General features: G+C 43.6%; 1 protein-coding gene across 1 annotated transcript in view; it reads left to right on the top strand.

The window, feature by feature from the left end:
• Positions 1-20,975, top strand: part of LOC145415669 (ankyrin repeat and BTB/POZ domain-containing protein 2) — a 208,935-nt gene that overhangs the window by 68,843 nt on the left and 119,117 nt on the right. Inside the window, exons 6-8 of the mRNA XM_080284884.1 lie at positions 19,082-19,340; positions 19,772-19,914; positions 20,158-20,345. Of these exons, the coding sequence (XP_080141010.1) occupies positions 19,082-19,340; positions 19,772-19,914; positions 20,158-20,345 (590 nt within the window). The remainder of the gene's footprint in view (positions 1-19,081; positions 19,341-19,771; positions 19,915-20,157; positions 20,346-20,975) is intronic.

Raw genomic sequence — 20,975 nt, 5'->3', positions numbered from 1 at the left:
AGCCTTGTGTCTACTTGGGCAATACCACGCGCTGCAGATCGAGCGAGAAAAGGCTCAACCAAGTAGACAATGATCAGCTGACCGACCAAAACATTAAAGATGGCGGAGGCTGCCTGGTCAAGCACTGATTGAAGAAGTTTATTTGATAAAGTTTGTACGCACAAGTGTCAACAAAACTCACATTTAACACATTTCTTATATGCATGATGATGATGGGAGGCATTATACTTCGTCACAGCTCAGAGATAGGTGCTTCGTCACTAACCCGTTCATAGCGGTTTTACAAAAAAAAACTATAAACTAGTCACAGTACCCAAAGAATCTTTAATGTTTCATTACTTAACACAATGAATTTGGTGAAGTTTAACCTCCTCATAAGAGAGAAAAAAGTCCGCTGTTGGAGCACTTGTAGTATGGAGCTGAAGTGGTCGCCATTTTTGTTTTCAAACAGGGGAGCGCGCCACCAGGGGAATTTGCCTGCGTGTTTCAAACCTTGCCATGCCCACACCATAGGTAGTTTATGTGCGTGGTTCGTTTTTTTGGGGGCGGTCTGGCACCTTGCCATGTCATAGAAAACCATGGCATAGAAGTCCGCGCCAAAGGCGACTTGACTGTATATATATACAGTACTCGTCAGAAGTATCGAGTGCCCTGCGTCCCTTCTACGAAACAAACCTTTCAACATTGAAAAAACATATAAATACTGTAATGCATTTTATTTACATTTAGTGCTTTGTAGGGTATCCTTTACGCTTCTTCACGGACCTGAGACGTCTTGGAAGTGAAAGGGCGAGGCTTCTGAGGTGCTGGAGGGGTATTTTCTCCCAGGAGTCACGAATGGCGTCTTCCAGCTTAGGCAGAGAGCTCACGTCCTTCCCTTGGAGACTCTTCTTTACGAGGTACCAGAGGTTTTCAATCGGATTGAGGTCTGGGCTATTTCCTGGCCAGTCTTTCATGAATGATACCTCGCAGTCACAAAGCCAGTTGGTGACCAATTTGGCCTTGTGAGCAGGTGCACTGTCCTGCTGAAACACTCGTGCACCTGTTAGCTCGAAGGAGTCTGGTAAATGATCACACGGAAGCTCCAGGTAAACTTCTGATTCACTCTGATGTTCTTGGGAAGCACAACAAGCTTCCCCAAACCTTGACCAGAAAAACAAGCCCATACCATGAGTGAATCAGGATGTTTAACTGTGCTTTCTACATACCGTGGGTCAAGCGGGTCACTACCTTTGCGTCGGTACACACGTGCTCCTCTGTCACAGGTGACACTAAACGTTGCCTCATCAGACCACAACACTGACAACCATTGCTCCTCACCCCAGTTAAGATATTTATTAGCAAAGGCAAGCCTACGAAGTCGCTGTTTTTTTGTGAGAAGAGGCTTCTTCACAGGCCTGTGACTTGTGTAACCAAGTTCATGGACCCTACGAGACACTGTTCTCACAGACACCTCACCAAACACTTCCGGGTTGCTCTCCTTTATTTTCCTTGCACTCACACGAGGATTAAACTCCACTGCACGTTTTAAAACATTAACAGACCTTGGGGAAGTTTTCCTAGGCCTACCAGACCGCGGTTTCTTTGTGGGAACTTCACCACTGTTTTCCACTTGAAACCGCTCGCACCACCGATGCACTTTCGATCGTGCCACACCAACCAATTCACTAATTTCCTTTGTCTGGTGGCCTGCCTCCTTTAGAGCAATGATCTGGGATATGATTTCACTCGATAGTTCATGGGTAGGTGCCATAACAAAGTGGTGAAAGCTAAAACAATGCGGGACACTCGTTAAAAATGGCGCAATAAGAGAGGGAGATGCGGCGGAGTTCCTCTCTCTCAGGCAGTCCGTGGGCAACTGAGGCGGGAACCAACCAGCGCATCGGAAGGCTTCAGGGTACCATGACGTCATGCTAGCGCCACAAACTTGTGGCTCAATTTTTACCCCCAGAAATGGGTGATTCTTTTTTGGCCATAAGTATTGTGCGCCTGGCGGTAGGCGCTCGATAATTTTGACGAGCACTGTATATATATATATATATATATATATATATATATATATATATATATACAAAATATATCTGTATCTATATCTATCTATCTATCTTTATATCTGTATATCTCTGTCTATCTATCTATATCTATGTCTATCTATCTATCTGTACTGTATATATAATATATCTATCTATATCTGTCGATCTGTCTATATATCTCTATCTATCTATCTATCTGTCTATCTATACTGTATATATAATATATCTGTATCTATATCTGTCTATCTGTCTATATATCTCTATCTGTCTATCTATCTATCTATCTATCAATCTATCTATCTAACTCACTCAGTGTAGAGTGATGCCATATGAGCTCTACACTGACAAGCCAAATGGTTTCCTGTACCCAGGAAACCATTTACTATGCTGGGTGGTAACCATATAAACAGGGTTTCTGGCAGGGTTAAGTGTCCCCCAGATTCCCCTATCCAAAATCACTTAATCATGGCAGTCGTTTCAGAGAGCCTCGGAGGGCCCAATATCTGCCCAGGGCCCCAGCCAAATGGGCAGACTCGCGTGGCCATGTGGAATGTGAGAGGTGTGAATGAGGAGAGCAAGAGGGTGGAAGTGGTGAATGTGTTCAAGAGTGCAAGATATGAAGTGATGGCATTGTGTGAAACGAAGATGAAAGAGTGCGAAGTAGAGGAGTGGGAGGGTGTGAAATGTGTAAGATCGGGAATGAATGGGAGAGGAGAATATAAAGAAGGAGTTGCTTTGTTGATGAATGAGGTTTGGCAGAATGGAATGAGAGACTACAAATGTGTCAGCTCGAGGTGTATGTATGTCAAGTTCAAGTTTGAGAAGGTGAAAGTGGCAGTGATTGTAGCGTATGCACCGTGTGAGGACAGGAATGAGAGAGAGAAAGACAGGTTTTGGGATGAGCTGGGTGAAGTAGTGGGAGAAATGCCCAGGAGCTATAAAGTGATCGTGATGGGGGATATGAACGGAAGAGTAGGCACTGGTCCTGAGGATGACATAATGGGTTGTTACGGAGTACCAGGAGCAAATGATCATGGGAGTCGACTAAAGGCTATGTGTCAGGAGAGGAGGGTGTACAATTGTAATTCTTACTTCAAACACAAAGATGCACATAAATGTACATGGTATAGAGGAAACGGGGATCATGTGGAAAGAAGCCCGATTGATTAAGTGCTCGTAAAGAGGTCAATGATGAGAATGGTTGCTGATACGAGGGCTGTGAGAGGACGATGTGGAGATCTGTCAGATCATATAATCGTGGTATGCAGGATCAAGCTGAGGGGAGTGAGGTGGATCAAGAGAGAGAGGAGCAGTCAGGGAGAAAGACTGAAAGTTGAGAAGCTGACGATCAAAGAAATGACAGATGATTACAGGACCAAAGTAGAGGACAAGTTAGAATCAGTGAACTGGAATGAATTGGATCTGGACAGCCTGTGGAATGCATATAGGGATTGCTTAGTTAGGAATGCTAAAATGGTGTGGCAAAAGTATCAACAAAAAAGAAGGGTACGGCATGGTGGGATGAGGAGGTTGAGAGAGCAGTGGAGGAAAAGAGGAAGAAGTGGCTAAAGTGGTTACAGGATAGGAGTTCAGTTGAAATAAGAACTGAGTATATCGAGAGCAAGAAGCACGTAAAGAGACTAGTGAAGAGGAAAAAGAAGGAGGTAAATGATGATCTGGGAAGAAAAATTAATGCAAACTACTGTACTCTGAAAATAGGATGTTATTCTGGAAAGAGGTGTGGAACTGTAGAAGTGAAAGCGGAAAGAAATGTGATGGTGTGAAGGATGCAGGTGGTAGGTTACTAACCCATGGAGATGAAGTAAGGACCAGATGGAAAGAATATTTTGAAAGCCTGATGAATGAGAATAGAGAGAGCAGAGCAGCTGTAAACATGATTGGTTTTGGGGGTATGCAGAGAAGGAATGCAGTGCCAGGAGACGTGACACTCACACAGGTGAAGAGTGCTGTGAAACAGCTGAAAAACGGGAAAGCACCTGGGGTTGAGGTGTATACAGAGATCCTTAAGTGTAGTGGAGATAGTAGAATGAAGTGCTTGTTGGAGATATGTAAGAAGGCATGGATGAGTGAAACTGTGCCTGCAGAGTGGAAAAAGGCTGTGATTGTACCCCTGTACAAATATAAAGGTGAGCAAGGTGAGTGCAAGAATTATTGTGGCATAAGTTTATTGAGTGTGGTAGGGAAGGTATATGGAAGAATTATCATAGAGAAAGTAAGAGAGATATAAGAAGTCCTTGTGAGTGATGAATAGGGTGGCTTTAGGCAGAGGATCTGTGGATCAAGTATTTGCAGTGAGACAGGTAGCAGAGAAGGCTTGTGAGAAGGACCATAAGGTGTTTATCGCATTCATGGATCTGGAAAAAGCATACGACAAAGTAGACAGAGAGGGATTGTGGAAAGTTTTGCACTTGTATGGTGTAGATGGTATGCTGTTAGGTGCTGTCAAGAATTTTTATGATGGTAGCAAAGCATGTGTAAGGGTCAATGGGCATCTAAGTGAGTGGTTCACGATCGGTGTGGGCGTGCAACAAGGTTGTGTGATGTCCCCTTGGTTGTTTGATATATATATGGATGGGATGATGAGAGAAGTAAAAGCACGAGTAATGGAGAGAGGGATGGCACTGGTAATGAATGGTGATGGATGGAATATCTCAAATTTGTTGTATGCTGATGATGCAGTACTGCTTGCAAGTACCGGACAAGAACTTGGTAGGCTAGTGCAGAGTTTTGCTGATGTCTGTGAGCATCGTGCCTTAAGAGTAAATGTAGAGAAGAGTAAAGTGATGGTTATTGAGAGAGAAGGTGACTTCCAGTGTGATGTCACAGTGAATGGAGAGAGACTGGAATTGGTGAGAGAGTTCAAATACTTGGGTACAGTGATAGAAAAGAGAGGAAAATGTGCAAAAGAAGTTGAAAGTAGAGTGACACAAGGAAGAAAAGTGGGTGGTGCAATGAAGGCCTTGATAAGAAACAGAGGCTTGAGTGTTGCAGCTGCACGAGGCTTACATGAGGGAGTGTCAGTGCCAACTGTAACATATGGGTGTGAGACTATGGTGTGGCATGAAAATGAAAACTCAAGAGTAAGAGCAGTGGAGGTGGGACTGCTGAGGAATGTATGTGGAGTACAGAGGGTGGATAGGACGCGAAATAATGTGATTTGTGAAAGGTGTGGAGTGAGGAAGTCAGTGGACACCAGAATTGAAGAGAGTGTCCTGAGATGGTATGGTCATGTGGAAAGAATGGATAACAATAAAGTGGTAAAACAGGTATACCTGAGCAAATTTGAAGGAGGGAGGAGGCAAGGTAGGCCAAGGAGAAGGTGGAGAGATATGGTGGATGAGTGTGTGAGGAAGAGAGGTTTGAAAGTCGGTGAGGCTACAGAACTGACAAGAGATTGAGCTGGCTGGATGAATGTTGTGAGGAGAAGTGCGTGATCAGGGATTTTGGCACCCCATGTGAGCATGGCAGCGTCTGGATTGACTCAGTCGGATACGCTGTGTAAAGCTGCAGAATGTGGTGAATGTTTTTGGCGTATCCGGTGGAGCCAGGATTTCGGGGGCTTGAATGATGAGTGAATGGAAGTGTGGCCTATTTGAATTGGGCAAGTTTGTGCTGTCTGGACATTGCTACTCCTCACCCTGCCCTTGGGTGGGAAAGGAGATCCGGATGATGAGGATGATGATGATGATATATATATATATATATATATATATATATATATATATATATATGTAGGTATGATCCGGGTATGGTAGAAGAACACAGTAGTGTTCGTTATCCGGATGTTGCCACTACTCGGACATGCCATTGGGTCTGTTAAGTCCGGATAAATGAGGCATTACTGTACATACATATTGTATCTGTCTATCTATCTATCTGTATCTATATATCTAGATCTAGATCTATCTATCTATCTATCTATCTGTCTATCTATCTGTCTGTCTATATATATATATGTATATATATATATATATATATATGTCATTTTATTTTTGAAGGCTCCAATATGCTTGCATGTGTCACCCTTGGTCACCTAATGGTTGCTCCCCATGCTGCTCAGTCTCTGGCAGCATTCTTATTTAGTCCTTTATCCCTGAGATCACATTCAGTGACCTTGTTCCAGGTCTTTTTAGGTCTAGATCTCGCTACCCTACTCCCAGCATTAACGCTTCTCACTTTTGGCACCCAGGTATCATCCCCCATACTCTTCATATGCCCAAACCATCTCAATCTACCTCTTCTCATCACAACACCAATACACTCCAGTCTCATCCTACCTCACAACTCTTTCATCATAAACCCTGCCCCCCCAGGCCTTGCATTCAGGGATGCATTGCACCTAATCATTGCCATTTATGTACATTTGAGCCTGTGAATATCCTCTTCCTTTACTTCCTAGGTCTCACTACCATACAACATTACACTTCTAACACGTGCCATGTACAAAGATCCCTTAGCATGGAGGGAGAGCCCTCTCAATGTCGGGAGAGGCAACAGCTCCCTAACCTTCTTACAACCACTCCTGAATCTAGCCACAGAGCTAGTTCCAGCCCCACATCCATCAAATAACATATCTCCCAAATAACAACGCTCTTCCACACACTCAGAAGACTCACCAGCATATCTCCACATGCTCTTGCTGACACCCTGCACACATGAAATGAATGTTATCTCGAAGTCTACCTCTGATACCACTATGTCTCTTATGCACCCACATTTCACAAACACTGCACAAGATGGAATTACTTTCCATGCCCTTGTGGCAAATTCCACATGGCCATTCCCCCACTTCTTTGACAGTACTCCCCCCTGCCCTAGGTACCATCACTTTTGTTTTATATGTATTTACGCTTAAGCTCTTGTGCTGCATACCATCTCTTCATTTCCTAAATATTTCCTTCGCCTCCCCTTCATTCTCTGCAATCAACACCAAATCATGAGCATACGACATCTCCCACAGGAGTCCATGTCTGAAGTCACGTGAGATAGCTTCAAGTACCAAAATAAATAACAAGGGGTTCAAGAGTGACCCATGATGCACGCCAGCATTCATGAAAAGCTCCTCACTCAAATCTCCGTTCACTCTTACCAGGGTGCGAGCGCTCACATACATGCCACAACCACCCTAACCAGCCATTCCTCGATCCCAAGCTTTCTCATTGCCCACTTCACCACCTCTCTAGGGACTCTGTGAGAGGCCTTCTCCAAATCAACAGAAACAAAGCACAATTACCATTTCTTTCCTATTTATTTTTCCTAAGGCTGTAGAACAATGAATATGGCATCAATGCTCCCTTTGCCTGGCATAAACCCAAACTGCATTTCATCACTATTCACTCTTTCTCTAATCATAGCTTCTAGAACTCTCTCCAATACCTTAATTATCTGGTCCAAAAGCTTTATGCCTCTATAATATCCTCTTTCCAGGGCTTTACCCTTGCCCTTGTACACATTTACAGTTACACTCCTCATCCAATCATCTGGAACAAAACACTCATATATAATCATCTATCTATCTATCTATTGCCAGACGCCTCAATCCCGTTTGGGGTGGCCACAAACAAATCGCCTCCAAGTCGCCCTGTCCCCCGCCATCTCACTGCCCTGCTCCAAACTCACACACCCCTCTCTCATATACCTCTCCACCCCATCCCTCCATCTCATCCTCGGCCTCCCCCTCCCTCTTCCCCCCTCCACCTCACTCACATACACTCTCTTCGTCAGTCTTTCACCCTCCATCCTCTCCACATGGCCAAACCACCTCAGTGTATTCCTCCTAACGCTTCCTATCACATCCACATCCACACCACAATGCTCCTTTATATCCTCATTTGTCAGCCTGTCTCTCCATGTGACTCCATAGGATCCTCTTAAATAACTCATTTCCACTGCTCTCACTCTTCACTTGTGTCCTTCCAACAACGTCCAAGCTTCACTTCCATACGTTAGAGTTGGTATCACAATACTGTCAAGTAGTAACTTTTTCACTTCCATGCTCACTTCCCTGTTTCTTATCACTGCTTTCAAAGAACCAGCAACTTTTCTTCCCTGCTGTACCCTTTCACGCACTTCACCCTCCAAACCTCCATCCTTACTCATCACACTACCCAAGTACTTAAACGTACTCACATTTTCCAATTCCTCACCATCCAACCTCGCTGTACATTCACTGACTTCACCTCTCTCAAAGACCATCACTTTACTCTTCCCTACATTCACCTTTAGATTCCGTTTCCTACACACTCTCCCAAACTCATCCACCAAGCCTTGCAGCTCCCCTTCGTCTTCACTCAACAACACAGTATCATCTGCAAACAACAGTACAGGGAGTTTCCAAACACTATCCCCTCTCACCAGGGCCACTCCAACATCCACTACCCTACCTTGTACCTCTTTTATTACCCCATCCATGTAAAGATTGAACACCCATGAAGACATGACACATCCCTGTTTCAACCCAACTTTCAAAGAGAAAAATTCACTTAGTTCACCATCCACACACACTGCAGCCTTCGCATCATCATACATACTCTTCACAGCATTCAACAACTTCCCATCTACTCCATTTATTCTTAACACTTTCCACAATCCTTGTCTATCCACCCTGTCATATGCTTTCGCCAAATCCATGAAAGCCGCATACAACTTCTTTCCCTTCTCTAGAAACTTTTCCACTAAAGATCTAAGAATGAATATCTGATCTACGCAACCTCTTCCCTTCCTAAAGCCTCCCTGTTCATCTCCAACTAATTTCTCTGTTCTTTCTCTAACTCTGTCAATAAGTATCCCACCATTCACTTTTCCAATTATACTAAGAAGACAAATGCCCCTATGATTACCACACACTTCTTTTTCCCCTTTTCCTTTGTACAAGGGAATAATTATACCTGACTTCCAATCCTCCGGGACTCTACCTTCCTCCCAGGCCAATCTGCACATCTTCCACATCCATTCTACTACTATCTCTCCCCCATGCTTCAGCATTTCACCACACACTCCATCAATTCCTGGGGCTTTCCCCGATTTAACTTTCTTCATTGCTTCCACAACTTCTATCCTACTGATTTTTTCCTGTCTTCTCACCTCCCTCCTTCTCCCAGCCATTCCCCAGCCACTTATACTCGCATTACTTCCATCCTCTATGTTCAACAATTCCTTAAAGTGTTCTCTCCATCTGCTCACTTTTTCTCCCTTCTCCACTAGTAATCTACCATTTTTATCTTTCACTCCTCTGCTAACTTCACATCCACCCTGTCTTACGCATTTCACCTCTTTCCAGAACATTTTCTTACAGTCCCTCCACTTTACACTCAAATTCCTTCCAAATTCCTCATCCACTCTCTTCTTACTCTCTCTTACTAATCTTTTCACCTCTCTCTTTCTACATATAACTCTCTCTTCCGCCTCTCAACTTCTTCCATGCCCCTATTTCTCATCCATTCATTATATGCTTTCTTCTTTTGTGCCACAGCCTGTCTCACCTCTTCAGTCCACCACGCTGTTCCTTGCACCCCCGTCCGTCTTCTCTTCACCCCACACACCACATCACATGCTGCACATATTTCTTCTGTAAATATCCTACACACACCTTCCACGTCTCCCATCTGCTCCAATTCATATTTGCCCAATCATTCCTCCACTTCTTTCTTATACTCTGCCTTTTTCTCATCCTCTTGTAACCTTTCCACTCTCCTTGCAACTACTCCTTCCTCTCGTCTTTCCCTTTTTCTATTCCTCCATCTTACTTGAATTCTAATTCTGGCCACCACCAAGTAGTGGTGAGAAAGTCCACTCCCCCAACCTCTATGAGCTCTTGCATCCATTACACATCTTCGCATCCTTTCATCCACACACACATAATCAATCATTGCCTTCCTTTCATTTAGTTCACCACCGACCCTTCTCATCACTCGACATGTATACCTGAGGATCATTTTGTGCCTGAAGAGGGTATTGGCTACCGTATTTATCAAATTACTGTAGTGATTAATCCCACCCCTGTATCTCCTGAGGCTTTCAACGTTTCAGCAGTCAGTCCAGATACACCTGCTGCCTTCCCCACCTGTGTCCTAGTTATTGCCCTGCTCACAGTAGCAGCTTAACCCTGCGTAGGTAAACTCATCCACCTTTGTCTGTCAACCTGTACCTTCCCTTCATGATGGAAGTTTGCTCTCATTCAGCCAGTCCCAAAGAAGGGTGACCATTCCCAACCCTCTAACTATCATCCAATTGCTTTAACATCTTGTGTCTTAAAAGATTTTGAGTCAGTTCTTAACAGAAAAATTTTAAAGCATCTTTCCTATCACAGCCTTCTTTCTGATCATCAGTATTGGCTCCATCAGGGATGCTCCACTGGCGATCTTCTCACCTACCTTTCAGACTCCTGGTCATCCTCCTTTCGGGACTTTGGCGAAAGCTTTGCCATTGCACTTGACATCTCAAAGGCTCTCAGTCAAGTCTGGCATAAATCTTTAATTTCCAAACTACCCTCCTATGGTTTCTATCCTTCTATCTGTGCCTTCATCCATAGCTTCCTTTCTGGCCATTCCATAGCAGCTACTGTAGACAGCCATTGTTCTTCTCTTAGATCTGTCAACAGTGGTGTTCCTCAGGGCCCTGTCCTATCACCAACTCTCTTCCTTTTATTCATCAATGACCTTCTAAGCTGTACATGTAACCCTATCCACTCGTACGCTGATGATTCCACCCTTCACCTTTCCATTTGGTTTCAACAATGTCCATCTCAGCAGTTACTTCAACAAACAAGAGATGAGGCTATGGCACACCTAATGTCTGACTTGGCCCATATCTCTGACTGAGGTAAAAATAATCTTGATTTTAATGCATCAAAGACTCATTTCTTACACCTATCAGCCTGACAAAATCTTCCACAGCAGTACTCACTAATGTTTAATAATATTCAGCTCAATCCTGCATCATCCTTGAATATGCTTGGGGTTTCATTCACTCAGGACTTATCTAGAAAGACCATATTACATCTCTTGTAAAATCTGCTTCCAAGAGATTAGGTGTGCTAAGCCGACTCCATACATTCTTTACCCCGGCACAGTTGTTGACTTTATACACAGGTTTTATTCGCCCTTGTGTAATGTACAACTACACAGCATTTCACAAATGTCCACTAATGCACTGCCATTCTCATTTATCTGAGCAGGCACACCCCACTCACCAATTATTCCATCCACCTTCACATTCCCTACTTTACCACTCATATCACCGATCAAAAACACTCTCTCATTCCTTCCAAACTTTTCCATGCACACTTCCACATATGTCCAGAACTCTTTTCTCACTCTGCTTGTACGATCTTGCGTTGGCGCATACACACACACAATCGCCCACATTTGTATTCCAATTTTCAATCTTACCCACACAATCCTTGATCCAACTGATCCATACTCTTTTATGCTCTTTTTCCATCTTTTACTCACAACTATACATATTCCTTCTTCCGCCCTCTCATTCTCGCCTACTCCTGCACATATACCCCATCCATACTCCCATTCTCTCACACTCTCACCTCTCCATTTGGTTTCAGTTATTCCGCATACATCAACTTTCCCACCCTCAAGCACCTGGACAATCTCTCTCTCACTTTCACCTCATCATTCGCTCCTCTTACATTCCACGTTCCAATTACCATGTCCTTTGTCCTGTCCTTGGTCGTCATCTTTTGGTCAGTCCTTGTCCGAGGTTTATTGTTTGTCTTTTTAGTTAATTGTTTTCCGGGGAGGGGCACTAACCCTCCGCCAACCCTTTTAGTCGCCTTGTACAACAAGCAGGGATACTGGGGGAGTATTCTTGAAAAAAAACCCTACCCCCAAGGGTATATATATATATATATATATATATATATATATATATACGTGTATATGTATATATATTTATATTTATATACAGTATATATATATATATATATATATATATATATATGGATACTGTATATACAATATATATACAGTATATATATATATATATATATATATATATATATACCGGTATACGGTATATAACTTTGGGAGTGTTCACCCAGCCATGTACTGCATTGGCAGACATAAGGGTTGCTGTGGTTGAACCAGTGTCTCTTACTACAAAGTATGTTTGCACCCAGTCAGCTTGCGTGGGCCGATTACACTTGGTTCACAGACTACACACACATCCAAAGCCACTCCAACACTACAATTACACTTACATGCACTTCTTACCCTGCATACAATCTCTACCAGACAGCCTAAGCCACTTGGTAGGGATACATTGGCTGTATCGTCCCGACTTCGGTTGGGATAGGCCAGTCCTGCAGTGGATAGTCATACGGCTGATGATGATATATATATATATATATACAGTAATCCCTCTAATATCCGAACGCCCAATATCCGAACATCCCCACTAACCGGACATAATCCTCCTGGGATCCAATATTCCCAAAATGGGCCAAAAACTGCAAAAAATTCGAAAAAAATCTGACTTTTTTCCCTCCCATAATTTGAAATTCCCGCCTGGCGCCAAACAGCTGTTACACCATGGTCCCTTCACCCCTTCCTTCCTCCCCCTCCCCCCTCCCCTGTCAGGTTGCCATTTGGTATTTTTCATTACCAAGTGTGAGCCAATTTGGTAATGAAAAATTCGTTTGGTAATGCATTAGAATAATGCATTACCAAATGGATTTTTCACATGTATGAGGATACACAGGATGGAGATGGTGGATTGTTTGCTCTCTCTGATTAATCTGCTACCCTACATAGTGTGAAAATAATCAACATGTTGTTAGTTATAAGGAGAGTGATTACATGTATTTCCACTTGTATATATAATTAGTGAAGAATATATGCTAGCTTTACGAATTTGGTAATGAAAAGTTATATTTGACAATGAAAGTTGAGGAGATTGGTAATGTGGCTGTTGCGATCTGGCAACTCTGTTACCCCACCAACATCAACAGTCACAGCTTAACTCCGATGGAGAGCAGATACTCATAACAGTGCAAGCCACAGGTGCTTGTTTTTTGTGAATAAACAGTGAATAAACTGCAATACCTTGCCACTAGAACACACAGGAATTTACAGTGTTGTGCAGTGTTAAGAAATTACAATTTAGAGTGCAGAGGATTAACTGTGGACTGCAAACTGGCGGTTCAAACCAGTCCAAGACCAAGGGACTTGTAAGTACCCAGAATGTTTAATATTGTATAAACTCACCTCTAAAACCTCATTTTATGGTTCTTTTGCTTTTATTTCAGTCTTTTATGTACCTTATTGGTGTGATTTGGGTCTTAAATAGGTGCTATGCATGTCCAGAGGGAGTTGTATAGGTGTTTTTCAGAGTTAGGGTCCGTAAGTACTAGTCCATAAGCTGGGGCCCAATATCCGGACAGGACCACTATCCGGACCTGCCTATGGCTCTATTGATCCGGATATTGGAGGGGTTACTGTATATATATATATATATATATATATATATATATATATATATATATATATATATATATATATATATATATATATATATATATATATATATAAATATATATATATATATATATATATATATATATATATGTATAAATATATATATATATATATATATATATATATATATATATATATCTATCTATATCTATCTTATATCTATCTGTCTCTCTATCTATTGCCAGACGCCTCAATCCTGTTCGGGGTGGCCACAAACAAATCGCCTCCACATCGCTTTGTTCCCCGCCATTTCACTGCCCTGCTCCCAACTCACGCCCCCCTCTCTCATATACCTCTCCGCCCCATCCCTCCATCTCATCCTCGGCCTCCCCCTCCCTCTTCCCCCCTCCACCTCACTCACATACACTCTCATCGTCAGTCTTTCACCCTCCATCCTCTCCACATGGCCAAACCACCTCAGTGTATTCCTCCTAACACTTCCTATCACATCTACATCCACACCACAACGCTCCTTTATATCCTCATTTGTCAGCCTGTCTCTCCATGTGACTCCACAGGCTTGTCTTAAATAACTCATTTCCACTGCTCTCACTCTTGACTTGTGTCCTCCCAGCAATGTCCAAGCTTCAGTACCATACGTTAGAGTTGGTATCACGATATTGTCATGTAGTAACTTTTCACTTCCATGCTCACTTCCCTGCTTCTTATCACTGCTTTCAAGGAACCAGCAAACTTTCTTCCCTGCTGTACCCTTTCAAGCACTTCACCCTCCAAACCTCCATCCTTACTCATCACACTACCCAAGTACTTAAATGTATTCACATTTTCCAATTGCTCACCATCCAACCTCGCTGTACATTCACTGACTTAACCTCTCTCAAAGACCATCACTTTACTCTTCCCTACATTCACCTTTAGATTCCGTTTCTTTCACACTCTCCCAAACTCATCCACCAAGCCTTGCAGCTCTTCTTTGTCTTCACTCAACAACACAGTATCATCTGCAAACAACAGTACAGGGAGTTTCCAAACACTATCCTCTCTCACCAGGGCCACTCCAACATCCACTACCCTGCCTTGTACCTCTTTTATTACCTCATCCACATACAGATTGAACAACCATGGAGACATGACACATCCCTGTTTCAACCCAACCTTCAAAGAGAAAAATTCACTCAGTTCACCATCCACATGCACTGCAGCCTTAGCACCATCATACATACTCTTCACAGCATTCAGCAACTTCCCATCTACTCCATATATTCTTAATACTTTCCACAATCCTTGTCTATCCACCCTGTCATGTGCTTTCTTCAAATCCATGAAAGCCGCATACAACTTCTTTCCCTTCTCTGGAAACTTTTCCAATATATATATATATATATATATATATATATAAAGCTAGCACGTACATACAGTAGACCCTCAATTATCTGACATAATAGAGCCAAAGGCATGTCTGGTCAGTGGCAATGTCTGGATGATGAACAATCTCTCTCCTAGTATACCCAGACCCTACCTACAATATAACATACATCGAACCTATACCTAACCTATTTGTTCAGTACCTCTGCTTACTTTGGCAAGGTTTTCTGGTCGTTCAGACATATTTAGTCATCAAAACACGCATAGGAGTATCAATAATAATTTTTAACACCATGAAAATCATAAAAAAGAAACATTGAAAACCAAAAAACACTCTACCTATACACTACTGTATGTACAGTACCCCTTCTAATTTTGACACTGTTTTTAGGTCATTCTGCCATATTTTGACATCAGAACACACATGGGAATATCCTAAAGAAATTTAAACACCAAGGAAGCTATGGGAAAATCCAAAGTTCCCTGCCAAAAAACATCAGTTGGGGTACTTAATACCCACTGCACCGCAGAGAGGCTTCGTAACCCGCACACCTCCAGCAGGTGTACAGTTTTCCCTTGTGGTTTGGTGGCTAACCTTTGCATTTGCCGAAGGTCAAAGAGATACTACTCCTCCTCCTCCTCCTCTACCTATGCTGGAGCCGAGCAATGAGTGGTGATGTGTGGCATGGTGATGGTGGCCTACTCGCCTCAGGAGACTCTGAAGACAGCCGCAGACTTATTTCCAAACGAGACTTAGCGGCTGTCAGTGTGCTTGGTTGCGGGTCTGATGGTGAAGGCAGGAAACGAGGTGGTGATGGTGATGGTGATAGTGAGAATGGGCTGGTACTCGTGGGGGTGGCAGGCTTGAAGGAATCAATCCTGGTCTGATGATAGGCCCGACGATTCTGCCAAAGGATGACAGCGTCCCTGACTGCCCAGAGCTCTATCACCAGGCTGAGCAGCACCAATTCCCTGTCACAGTGCGGGTGCACGACATGCTCCAGCACCTCTACCAGACTGGTACGTAGGGGACTGAGATGAAGGAGTGATGGAGGTGCGGGGAGGGACTGTGATTCAGGGTCCTCATCCTCATCCTCATTGGTGTTGCTGCCCTCTTTCGTGCCCGCAGAGGCAGGAGCGGCAATCTCCTCATCAGACATGGTCTGATAACCAGGATTGCAGCTGTCGTCATCCAGCCAATCCCTCACATCACCGATGTCCGCCTACACTTCTGCTGGTCAAAGACGGTGGCAGAAATAATCCGCGTCAGACCCCTCAAAGCCATGCTTAGCTTCGATTCCCTGGAGGAGACAAGATCGACTGCTTTCGAGGATTTTCATGGAGACTTCTTTTTCCACATTCACCCTGATGAACACTGCAGTCTCCAGGTTGTAACGGCAAAGATTCTGCAAGGCCTGCATCCACTCCTCACGTGTGTCCTCAGCCCCATCCTCATCCTCCAGCACCACCATCACCTCATTGAGGAACCTCCACTGGTACGGTCTGTTGGCAGCCACAACAACACCTTGGTCCATTGGTTGAATCAGAGCAGTCATATTAGGTGGCAGAAACATGCACCTAATGTGCGCATCATCAGCAACCAAATCCTTCTCAGACGGATGCAAGTGGGCATTGTCCAGGAGCAGGAATACCTTCACCCTGTTGTAAGTAATACGAAGGACCTCCATTTGATAACACATAACCTCCTTGATGAAGTGTCTGTGAAACCAGTCTCTGAAGATCTTAACAGTAAACCAGACCTTCACAGAGTGGTACCACACAACAGGCAGGCTATCGGTCAGCCCATGGAGACAACATGGTTGTTTTGCACACCCAGCAATAACAGTTTTGTGGTGGTGCATCCCGATATAACTAGCACAGCACAAAACAGAGACAAATTATTTGGATAACTTGCAACCAGGCACAGTCTTCTCCCTCTCCTCTGCAAGGGTGTTAGTGGGGAATGAGTGGTAGAACAGACCAGTTTCATCAGCATTGTAGACTTGACCAAGGGCAAGGCCCTCGTCCTTGATCAGGCGCTGCACTTCTGGCGAAAAGGGTCAACATCCTCCGCTGCCATGTCCAAGGCCTCGCCATGTGCTTTAAGGCTTGTAAGTCCATTGCAAAGCTCGAAGCATCCTTCGGAAACCTTGAAGTCGCGCACGTTGTGCAGGTGTGTAAACTTCTCAGCTGCAGCCTTCAACTTGGTCCCATGCTAAAGCACACTGGCAGCACATTGCTGGCAAAACCACAACAATGTCAATTGGTCTATAACAGTGCCAGGCCTGCACCATGATGTTCCTGTTGTCCCTACGTGTGATTTCAGCTGAAGTCCTGTCCATGCTGCGTAAGTTTGTTCCACGACTTCTTGATATCAAACAGTGTTGAATGGGCTAGATCATATTCCCGCAGTATGTGTCCTGTAGTCCAGCCCACGTCAGCCTTGCTCAGTATCTCGCACTTCTTCTCCAGAGTCAAAACATTCCTCTTCCACCTTTCAAGTGGTGGTGGGGCCATCATCACACACACTAGAATGCAGCAGAGGAGAGCCACAACCTTAAGAAGGTAGAGGACCACCACAAATGCAACCACATTTACAACCATGCTTGGAAGTGTGACCACTCATGAGGGAGACAAAAGCCGGAACTGACTCAGGCTTGTAAGCTGGCAAGCAGTACAGCGCTGCCAAATCGGACCCCACACTTGCCTTTGAGCACAGAGGAAGCAAAGTGTAGCAAAATTACATCTGCATACAAGGTTCAAGTCCATTTGCCCAGTCAAGGGTTATCATGTGACGACAACAGTGGATGACCAGTACATCACCGCCTCAGGCAGTGTATGACCATTGCGGCCTGACAAGCAACTCTGACCATTCGGTAGAGAAGTGGACAGGCACATGTGGTGGTAGGTTTCACACTAATGCTAGAGGCCTGGGGACTCCCGCCATTCGTTGTAGAGGTGGACAGGCACTTTTACTGTACATTTACTTGTGGCATGTGGTCTGTGTTATATGCGCGGTGGCTGTTCGGAAACACATCTTTGGACATTTGGTAGAGAGGCGAGCTGCTGCTGTCACTGAGCATGTACTCGTGGCTTGTGGTCTGTCTTAGACATGTGGTGGCAATTGGGAAAGACTAATCTTGGTGGCCGTGCGACTTTGGTCATTCAGTGGGCATGCGTATGGACATTTTGACACTGCTTGTGGGTTACAGTCGGTATTACTGTAATTAGGTGCTGGATGTTTGTAGGGAGTGATCGGACCAACACGCAACTCTGACCATTCAGTACAGGGGCAGATGGACACTTGAGCTTAAGTTGTGGGGCACAGCCTATTTCGCATTCACAGGTAGAGCCCAGCGGTCATGATACCAATTGTTCGAACATGTCAGCTGGCCGGCAGAAGTTCTCAGGGACTTTTACATCCGGATAATAACAAGTAAATTTGGATAATGGTTTGATAGAGCCAGGGTCCAGTATCCGGATAATGAACACGTCCGGGTACTGCACGTCGGGATAAATGAGGGATTACTGTATTTCAGTGGTGTGGGAAGATCCAGAGCATAATTATTTAATTTTATAAGAAACACATGAAAAAATGGGATCCTCAAGTACAATATCCTCCCCTCTAGCTCAGTTAGAGGCATGAGATAGCTTGCATATCAAAAGCTAGGGGATAGAATGTCCACATTTTTATGCCAGAGCAAAGAAGGTGGGGTTCCCAAACTCCCAGTTCTGCATTTTTGTTGCATTTTGTACTACATAGGGAATATTCAGGTAGTATACTTTCGCTTTTTGTTAGATGAGAAATGATATTTACCGGTACATTGGGAGAGGTGCAAATGAAGATGATGAAGGTAGAACCAAATGTATATTAGTTATACATCAAGAAAACATCTCTGGAAAGCAAGAAAATGTCAGAATCTATATTTATGATACATAGGCAAGCTTATAACAACATTAAATAAAGTTTATGATGGGTATGAGGATGAAAGTGCTTTGAGTTTAGTCCTTAGGATGAAGATATTGAGTGTGTGTTGACAGCAAGTGAGGAATAATGTGCACCTAATATAACAGAACATTTACTGCTCGGAAGAATACAGTGAAAATACAAAGTCAACACAGTTAATTATTTGCCAGTATATCACTGTATATTGTAGTTAAAATCTGTCTGCCTTGCTGATGTTACCTGGTTATTTGCGTGATGTTCACCAGGTTGGTGGAATTGCAACAGCTTCCGTGGAGCAACCATGATGTGCTGCGTGTGGTGCAACAGGGACGGGTGAGGGAACAACTGGACAGGGTGTCAATGGAAGCCGTACCACGATTGTCATACCTGTTACAGCGTGCCTTAGTGCGAGTAGCACGTGAGGCACAGCGGCTTACACGTCCCCTGGCCATGTGCAGCAAGCAAGAGGTGTCCTCAGCCCTGAAGATTGTCCTTTCACCTGCACTTGCTGACTCATGCATCAAGGTCAGTACTGTGAAACTATGAAATTCTTTTGAAGAAAATGAATCAGAAATGTCCAGTTTTACTTTTTTCTCTTTCCACAATGTCTCATCGTTTCTTCCCTATTGATGCTACATGTGAGTAAGGGTTGCCCCCAGCAGCTTATAGTGCTCACACTCTTCGTGCTCCAACTACTGCATTCAGTTTAATAATAATAATTTACTCATAATTACTGTATTTAGTATTCATTATTTTCTAATGTTCATTATCTACATATATGAAATACTATACTACAGTATACATTCACTGTATGAATAACCCTAATATTGATCAGAATAATGAAGATATTGGGAGTCTTGACTTGAAGCTCAGGGGGCTAAAAACAGTTAGTGAAGAGCATTTAGTATAAAAACAATTAGTGAAGAGAATATTTTTGCTCATCTTTACTCCAATAGGCATGTTTGCGTGCAGCAGCCATGTACACTGTGTGTGGTGACCAGCTGAGACAATCAAAGAGTGCCCGTGCTGGACTCAACCTCTCTGTAGGCCGCTTCATGAGATGGATGTGTGACGTACGCATAGGAAAATTCATTCATGAGTAAGTATTCATTCTGACTAGCTGTTTTTTGAAAATTAGTTTCTGTTTGTCTTTTCTTGGTATGATAGCTTGTAGTTTTGGGTACTGTTTTGGTGTTGTCATTGTTGTTCTCATTCTTGTCCTCACCATCTTCGTCATTCATCATCCATTTATCTGTCATCATCATCATCATCATTTTTAGAATACCTTTCATCACTATTACAGATACTGTACTTGTACATCCTGTTGCATAATTACTTCCAGATATGCAGCAGTGTACCTGACAGCAGGGATGGAGAACTTACTGGAGGAGATGGTGCTGCAGTGCTTGCCAGGGGAGGAAGATCACATGCTCACTGCAGGTGTACTTGAACATGCTATCGCCAACAATGGTGATCTGTGGGGCTTGCTTCAACCATATGCTCACCTAAATGCAGGACGCACAGCCACCGGTAAGCTTTAGAGATACCAGCAAAGCAGATGTCATATTAGGGTGAGATGAAATGGATGGAAAGTTTTGTAGGTTAACCCATCGATTACAGGAGTCCATTTCTGTGCTGGATATTATAATCTGGAGGTAGCAGGAGTGAAGTAATTAAGATTTACAGGTATCCCTCACTTACTGATAGGGATGTATTGCCCACAAAACTTGTTGTTAAGCAAATCATTGTCAAGTGAGGGAGATATGGGTTTGCTGGGGATATATTACCAGACAACCCAGATTTGACCATTTGAGGTAATACGAGGTCTGTTCAGAAAGTATCTGACCTTAGGCTCTAAAAAATAAATAGCAAACTATTGAGCCATGACACTAATCCCCCTCAAACAAGGCCCCTTCTGACCTGACACACATAGCCCAGTATCTATCCACTGCCTGAAACATTTTTCAGTCGATTTTCGGTAGCTTCTGCAGGTGCTTTGTCACATTCGTCATGATCTCTTCTCTCAGATGAACCTTGCTTAAAAAATGTTGGAGTGTACAAATCTTGACCCAGACTTTCTGAAACCTGTTGCCACTGGAGATGAGACTTGGGTATATGGGTATGACCCAGAAACCAGAGCACAGTTGTCCCAGTGACAGC

This window comes from Coenobita brevimanus, chromosome 103 (assembly GCF_032717465.1).
Source record: "Coenobita brevimanus isolate Jiangsu-jjx chromosome 103, ASM3271746v2, whole genome shotgun sequence".
In the NCBI taxonomy this organism is placed as follows: domain Eukaryota; kingdom Metazoa; phylum Arthropoda; class Malacostraca; order Decapoda; family Coenobitidae; genus Coenobita; species Coenobita brevimanus.
The sequence above is the reverse complement of the archived record's forward strand: the minus strand, read 5'-3'. Positions and strand labels throughout refer to the sequence as shown.